The sequence below is a fragment of the Terrapene carolina genome, unplaced genomic scaffold (assembly GCF_002925995.2).
Source record: "Terrapene carolina triunguis isolate 2854851 unplaced genomic scaffold, T_m_triunguis-2.0 Scaffold12492, whole genome shotgun sequence".
Taxonomy (NCBI): domain Eukaryota; kingdom Metazoa; phylum Chordata; order Testudines; family Emydidae; genus Terrapene; species Terrapene triunguis.
The window spans coordinates 1-8,549 of NW_020676843.1; the positions used below are offsets into that span (position 1 = coordinate 1).

At 47.0% G+C, this 8,549-nt stretch overlaps 1 protein-coding gene across 1 annotated transcript; it reads left to right on the forward strand.

Moving 5' to 3' along the window:
• Positions 1-1,659: 1,659 nt before the first annotated feature.
• LOC113408404 (coronin-2B) lies at positions 1,660-6,510 on the forward strand (the record flags this gene model as incomplete). The annotated part of the gene is made up of 4 exons (XM_026661623.1): positions 1,660-1,809; positions 3,042-3,206; positions 4,159-4,275; positions 6,406-6,510. Coding segments are annotated over 4 exons (537 nt in total), but the record flags the coding sequence as incomplete, so codon positions are not given.
• Positions 6,511-8,549: the final 2,039 nt, after the last annotated feature.

Below are 8,549 nucleotides of genomic sequence, written 5' to 3' on the forward strand. Positions count from 1 at the left end.
GCCTTCAGCTATCCATGCAAGGTGGGTAGATGGCATGATGGCGCTGAACATGCCAGTCGGAATTAACCAAATGATCTAGGTCTGCAAATCTTGATAAGTTGTCCCCTGAGCACCCCAGACAATGGCAATGCTCTATAAAAAAGAGAAATCAAAAGACTTTCAAGTGAACTAGAGAACCTAAAAACCAAGAGGCTGATACAAGGGTCGGATTCACACCAGTGACCTGCAATAGAGAGGAAAGAACTTCTATGCCATTTTAACTGAGGAGGAAGGGAGAAGCCTTCGGATCACCTATTCTCTCTCTATGCATTGTCTCTTTTATCCCGCAGACACTCCTAACGGGGATTTTATCCCCAAGCGCTATGGAGGCCAATGCGGGGCGAGATTGTCAAAAGCACTGAGCGCTGGCCTAACTCTACTGCCATTAAAGTCAATGGCACTTTCACAGCCATTGGTGGCCCCTTTTTAATGACATCCACAGAAACACGAATCCCGCTACGATGTAATAAACTCTCCACATGGTTTTCCTTTGGTACAGAAGTTTAGTGGGCCAAACTCGCCCCTCCAGCTCCGCTGAAGTCTGCGGTGTTACAGCCGGGGTGAATTTGTTCTAGTGCGTGTACGTTTACTCCTCTTCACAAGGTTAGAGGCAGCCGAGCCAGCGCCTGCCTTTATATTTTGATATGATCACGTAAAGAAACAATCATTCATTTTGTTAAGTTTAGTGATTGAAAGGCGGATTTAATGAACTATAGAACTTCGGGTCAAGGATGCCACTCTGTTATATCAGACCAGTATTGGGGGTGGCTCATATATTTGAACCTAAACAGTGTGAACCACAAGGGTCCCTTTTAGTTAAAACTGAGTTACAAATGTCAGGTGGCAAAACAAGTACATCACATAACAACCTGATCTACTTTGCTACCAGCATGTCTGATGCCTGCTAATACGCTGTCCTTTATCGTGCACTGCTAGCATGACTTTAACAGAGGAGTATATTCAGTTATTTCTATTAAGTAATTAGTATCTTTTCTAAGGATCTTGAAGTCCTTACTACTGATTCCTTAAGAAGGTCATCTGAGACCAATTGGATTGATTTTTCCTTCCTGTTACATGTGTTTGTGCAGATAGGGGGATGGTGTGTTTTTTAACTGCTGTTTTTAGAGTATTCTGTTTCCTGCCTCTGTCAAGAACTGGCTTGTCTTTCGCTGTCGATTATGGGCAGAGCTCTGAAAGTGTTGTGCTATTCGCTCTTTGATAGCCCCATTGCATTCAGTGGGATTCCTGTGGTATCTCCCATTATTTACAGGACTAGATCTTGCATGTGGTCTTCATTGAAGAGAATCCGGTATTGGCTGCTTCCCAGGGCCAGCTAACTATTGGGGAGTGGAGAGGGGATGAAGGAGAAGGAAGGAGGGAACAAACATGCACATGGGCATGAAGGGATGACACAAAAGTGTTGCCATTGGGCACATTCAAGGTCTATTTTTAATTCGCTGCTGGCATCTGGAGACCAAGTTGATGAAGGAACCACAGATGGAATTTAGTCAATGAAGATTCCCCCGCACGCCAAGTGGAGAGAACAAGATCCTTATAAGCCTCTAAAATAAGGACAAAGGTTTTTCCTCCCAATAACTTTTGCTCATCCTGTCCTTTCAGGTCCGGATATGGGAAATCCCAGAGGGCGGCTTGAAGCGGAACATGACAGAAGCTGTTCTAGAGCTCTATGGCCACAGCCGACGGGTCGGCCTCGTTGAGTGGCACCCGACCACCAACAATATCTTGTTCAGTGCAGGATACGACTATAAGGTGAACTATTCTGGAGGATTTCTACTAAATCCTCAGCTGTAGTTGGAGACTAGCATTTATTAAGGCCATGTGTGGCTTTAAAGGGTAAAATCGCGGATGGCCTCACTGTTTGTTTGGCAGCAGTTTCTGTAATAGTTACACTTTATCCTCAGATATTTCTTCCGATCTCTCTCTCTCTCTGCTTTAGAAGTGTCAGTACACGAAATGGAAATCCATTTGAGATCAGAGGTTCTTTTGCTGATGGTTTAGAGCATTTCTCTGCGTATGCCTTTAACCTTTGTGGGAATTCCCTACTGTCTAAATAATATTCCATGCCATGTCTGTGTCAGATTATAGCTTCCCCAATTCATGTTGTGTCCTACCTAGTCTTAATGACTTGGTTGCTTCATAATGGTTATGTAAAACAAAAGTACAAGAGTATAGCTAGCACTGAAATCTTCAGGTTTTTTCTCTAATGGATTTTTGAAAGGATTCTTCTATGTTGTCCAGTCGTCACAGATCATTGCTGTTTCTAACACTAAGGTGTGGATCTACTCTGAAAAGCAACTGTAAAAATGGCCTCAAGGGGTTCCATGTGTATTGTCTCCCTGACTCCATAGCCGTTTTGCTCACTTCATAGATAAGATGTAACGAGGGGCATCATTTGGACTGTGAAACGCTTACTCCTGGCGGTCATACGTCATAACAACGGAACCCAGGTTGAGTTTGCAGGGCTGGCCGTTAGAAGAATCACAGGGTTTTTTTTATTTATAACCTGAGCCAAGGTTGGCATGAAATTCAATGCGATAATGAACATGGAACCCCATGGTGCCATTTTCAGTCATTTCTGAGAGTAGGCTTGAGCCAGAGAGATTCTTTATCTTCCTCCATGTAATACAAAAGATGGCAATAAGAAGTGGGTACAGTTACCACAGTCTGTCCTGCCGGTGGCAATAACTGCAGGGAGTGCAAGAGAGAGGCTGGATTCTCAAGTGCCGGGTTCTGATAACTTTATTCACGTTAAAGCAAAGGGACCACTTGTGAAATGAGATGACATATGAGTGGGAGGACTGGAATTTGGCCCCAAATTAGCAGTACATTTAAAATACCGAGCCAGAAGTTTGGAAAACGTGGCCTTGCATGCCTGTGCGTTTCCAGGCAGTCTGTACCCTGGAGTTATGACTGTGTTTCCCCCCCCACCCCCAACTAGCAGCAGCAGCAGTGCTAACTTAATTCTGCCCCATTTCCCTCAGGTTCTGATCTGGAACCTGGACATTGGAGAGCCCGTGAAGATGATAGATTGTCATACAGATGTCATTCTCTGCATGTCCTTCAATACCGACGGCAGCCTGCTGTCAACCACCTGCAAAGACAAGAAGCTGCGAGTCATTGAGCCGCGTTCGGGCAAAGTCCTTCAGGTGAAGAGCTGATTTCTCAAGAGTCAGTCCTAAGCACCAGTCACAAGAAGTAAATCCATTATTTTTGACAAATACAAATTTGACCCTAGGCTTTAAAGAGTGGCTTTATTTGGGATTTCCCATTTGAGTGCATTCCTCCCCTAATGTGCAACCGGGGCAGAGTTGGGGCAAGGGGAAGTCGCCCTTTAAGCCTAATGTACACTAAGGTAAACACTCCTTGTACAATATTGAATTGTCACAAAATACGTCTGATATTCAGGACGCAACAACGTGTCACAAATGTCAGCCTCTGAATCTAGCACTCCGCATTCAGAGAATGTTGCTGTTTCTTATCATTACAATAGAAAGGATTCAGCACTATCCTAGTCAGAGATACAGGGCTTCTAATCTTTCATTAATCAAAGGTTTCTGGGAAATAGTAGAGTGTTCTGGGAAGCCACAGAGCAAGTTTTGGAAGAAAAGCTTAATTGTCCTTGTCAATTGTGGATTATTCTAAAAAGCTCAGGGAAGGCTCAGTTTTATTTTTACAAAACAGCATTTTGCCTTTCCATTCCAGAGAGCATGAACCCACATTTTCACCGTTGCAGTCTGAGCCATAGCTGGTTAATATGAAAGTTGCATTTTGCAGTAAAGGAGTAAGAGGAACGGTGGAGGTGGAAAGCCGGGTTAGCCCAGCTTGCTATGAAGTGGTTCTATTGGGACAAGAATGGAGCCTTTCCCCATAGACAGTGTAGAGATTATACGAGGAGGAAGGGACCTACCTGTGGGATATGGGAGCAGAGACACCAGGAACTCAGTTCCTAACATGGGGGAGAATTCTCCCTTGAGTATCGCTCTCCTTGAAATTCTACAGCTGGCATTTTCACTGATCTATACTAAGCACCATGCGTAGGAAGACATCTGAAATGTATAGCTGTTCACTGCATGTAGCACAGACAATGTCTTCTTCCAGGAAGCCAGCTGTAAGAACCATCGTGTGAACCGGGTGGTCTTTCTAGGTAACGTGAAGCGACTTCTAACGACTGGAGTCTCAAGGTGGAATACGAGGCAGATTGCGCTCTGGGACCAGGTCAGCAAATAGATCGCTGGAAGCCGTTCCTTCCCAAGAAGGGAGCATGATTGGTGGGTTCAAAGAGAGGTCTAAGAGATAGGTGATCTGGGTTCTGCTCTAGCAGTGTGAGTATGGTACGAGTAGACCTACCCAAGCGAGCTTTGATCTAGCTCGCTTGGGTCCTAAAGCAGGGAAGCTGCGCTAGTGCATGCTTCTGTGCGGGCTGCGCAAGCCCCCCTGCAGTGTGTAGGAACAGCCCGTGTGTCGCAGTTTCCCGGCTCCAGGACCCACTCTAGCCAGATTAAAGCTAGCTCCGCTGTAATATCACCTGTGATCATAGCGTAGATAGACCCTATGTCTGACGAGTCCAGAGACCGGGGGTCTAGCCCCTGCTCCGCTGCAAGCGTAGGGTGATTATAGGCAAGGCACCTACTCACGCCATGCCACAGTTTATCCATCTGCATGTTGAGAAAACCTGCCTAGCTTGCAACAGTTTTATGCAACTACATTCACTCGCGTTTGGGAAGTGCTCTGAGAAGCACGGCTAGGACGTGCTGTGGATCAGTCATGCGGGGCTGTCAAAGCGGCTGACAGGTGCATAGGCACCCAACTCCCACGGAGACCTAACTCAACTCTCATGGACTTTCCAGTGAAGCTGGGGGCCCAGGTCCTTCACGTCTCTTTGAGTAGCCCAGCCTCTTGTATTGTATTGTACCGTAATACAGGGAGAGCAGCAGATACATAAACCGCAGATTCTTTATTCCTTCCTGTTTCCTAGCAGATTCTACAAAGGTCTTTAGGTAACTTTTAAAAACTCTGCTGGTTGCTATGGAGATCTGACTAGACATGACACGTTGGGGAATCTGAATTCACAAGATTAATTAAAGCAGATGCAAATTTACCAGATTCATCCCAGCAAGCATTGGTACCCTCCCCTCTGACTCCATGCATGATATTCTGGACCAACGGTGTTTCAGGCTGCAGACATGCCTGGCCCTGTTCACTCGGGTGGTAGAAGCTGCAGATAGTGGAAAGCTGATGTCCCCTCACTCAGGCTGGGCTGGGGGGAGATGACCGATTAGTCCAGTCCTATCTGTCAGCCTGCCAGTGAACACCACAGACACCTACTTGGCTGCGACTGCTACAGGGGCAGGGTGAGGAAACAGAAGTATGTGGGTGGGCGGCTGATCTGTTCGGGACGAATCTTGTATAAACTCAAGGACAAAGGGAGAAACCAGATCCATTTGTGACATATAAAACTGAAAACAAGGATGTCTGGGTTCCCCTCTAAATCCAAGAGGCCAGTACACTCTCCCCAGGCAGCCGGACAGCCTCACCATCATCAGATCTTCCTAGAGTCTGGTGGGGTTTGTGTTTTAAAAACCAAACAAAGGTGCTGAGCAGTTCTCTGGCTTCTCTCCGGAAGGCATCTCAGCTCAATAGAGCGTCATAGCCCAGATGGCGGCATTGGGCACAGCAGCCAGGGAGTCAAAGCTCCAGAGAGGATGCAGCATTCTTCCCCCCACTGCATCCGGCCCTTCTCCCTGTAGGCAGTGTGCTCCCTGGAGGGTGTGGCTTGGTGAGCCCATTGGACTGTGGCTCTCCCTGGTCCGTGGGGGAGTGGGGGCAGAAGAGAGAGCTCCTTGCACCCTCCTCTGTTTTCCTTCCTCACCCCCCCCTCGCTCCGTGCTTTCGGCCCAGGCACAATCTGCCCCAAATTGCTCCTTAAAGTATACACAGGCCTCCAGCCTCCCTGAAATGCAGCCACACAGAAATGGCTCTGGGGCGGGGGGGAGGGGTGTGACTGGACCCCATTACAACCCTTACCCTGAGAGCCCCAGAACCCCCTCAACCCTACAGGGTGACCCACGGAGTGCCCTGCAAAGAGGTGACCTGAAGTGGACATCCTCCTTATTCTGTGTGTACATGACCAGATCTGCTAGCCCTCTCTCCCTCCCACCTCTGGCTTGTGGGACATGGAAATCCCGTGGCAACCTTTGGGAGGGACAGCAGGTTTGCTTCAGCTTTTCTGGAACAAAACCCGTCCCTCACCCTGCTGCCCCTGTCGCTCCTTCGTGGGTTTCGCTTTCATGTTCCATGCAACCTCTAACCCTTGCTGACTCATAAAGCCATGTTCTCTTTGTTCAGGAAGACCTGGCCATGCCCCTCATAGAGGAGGAGATCGATGGGCTGTCGGGGCTCTTGTTTCCTTTCTACGATGCTGATACGCACATGTTGTATTTGGCTGGAAAGGTGCGTTGGCTTTACTGAGGGTAACAGGCAATATACTGCGTATCCTGCTGTTCTCAAGACTGATGTGGCTCTTGCAAACTTGAGAATAAATCGTCTCCCAAATAACCCATTCGAGAACGCAAGCAAAGGGGCACCTCTCCGATGAGCAGAGCATGGGGTTATTTTGGGCTTTTCATAAATAACTATTACAATTAAACAGTCGGGGCTAGATGCTGATATTGCTTTCACCAGTGCAAATTTGGAGCAACTCCATTGAAGACTTTGGATTTATACTAATGTAACCGGAACCAGCCTTTGGCCATTGACTTTCTTTTAAAGGTCCTTGATTATTTTGCACTTCACTGGTGTTGCTTGTGTTGTAAAGTCCAAATGCCGCCACTACAGAAACCTCTATGGTGGGGCACACTTCTCTAATGGCCCCCCAAAAGCACCTGTGTACCCTGGAGGGTGTGGCTTGGTGCACACATGCACACACTTCTCTGCAATCACACTAGCTTGTGCACAAAGCTCCACCGAAGCGAAAGGACCTGCAGATACTGTAGTGCATTTAGGAGGCCCTTAAAAAAGTAAACACATTTATTTCCTATGGGCTGCATGTAGGACTCCCTCTCAAGTCAGCTTATGGCCCTGAGTAGAGAAGCACCAAGTATACTTTGCCATCGGTGTTCATAAAGGCCACAATCAAGAAAGAAGGCCGTAGTGGTTAAAAAACTGACCTGGGTTAGAGGGGAAGTGATAAGGGAAGCAAAGGGATACAAGAAGTAATCTATGGCCAGTGGAGTTAAGGATAATAACAAGGAGTCTAAGTATATTAGGAACAAAAAGAATCCTAATCATGGTCCTGGTCCATAGCTAGGTGGAAATGGTGGAATTATCAATAATGCAGGAGAGGCAGAAGTGTTTAATCAATATTTCTGTTCCGTATCGGGGGGGAGGGGCAGGAAATGATGTAGTCATATCACATCATGATGACACTTTCCATTCCACTAGCGCCGAGGTGGCCAACCTGTGGCTCCGGAGTCGCATGCGGCTCTTCATAGGTTAATATGCGGCTCCTTGCATAGGCGCTGACTCCGGGGCTAGAGCTGTAGATGCTAACTTTCCAATGTGCCGGGGAGTGCTCAACCCCCTGCTCTGCCCCAGGCCCTGCCCCCACTCCACCCTTTCCCCCGAGCCTGCCATGCCCTTGCTCTTCCCCCCCCTCCCCACCAGACCCTCCTGCGCACCACGTAACAGCTGATCGCGGTGGGCGGGAGGCCCTGATTGGCGGGGCTGCCGGCGGGCAGGAGGCGCTGCAGGTTGGAGTCGGGGGAGCTAGTGGGGGGCTGCTGACCTATTACTGTGGCTCTTTGGCAATGTACATTGGTAAATTCTGGCTCCTTCTCAGGCTCAGGTTGGCCACCCCTGCTCTAGTGTCTCAGGAGGATGTTAAACAGCAACTACTGAAGTTAGGCACTTTTTAAATCAGCAGGTCAAGATAACTTGCATCCAAGAGTTTGGTTTTTTTTAAAGCTGGCTGAGGAGCTCACTAGACTGTGAATGTGGATTTTTTTTCCAATAAGTCTTGGAAAACTGAGGAAATTTCAAAAGAATGGAAGAAAGTTAATGTTGTGCCAATATTTTAAAAGGGTAGATGGGACAACCTGGGTAGTTATAGGCCTGTCAGTCTGACATTGATAATGGAGCAGCTGATATGGGACTTGAATAATAAAAAAATTAAAGTAGGGTTATACAATTAATGCCAATCAACATGAGTTTATGGAAAACAGACCCTGTAAAACTAACTTGATATCTTTTTTTTATTAGATTACAATTTTGGTTGATAATGGCAATAGTATTAGTGTAATATTTTAGGATTCTCTCAGGCATTTCACTTGGTACAGCACGACACTTGGATTGAAAAAATAGAATGATACAAAATTACTACGGCACACATTAAATGGATTCAAAACTGGCTAACTGATAGGTCTCAAAATGTAACTGCAAAGAGGGAATCATCATCGAGTGGGTGCATTTCTAGTAGGGTCCCACGTGGATGA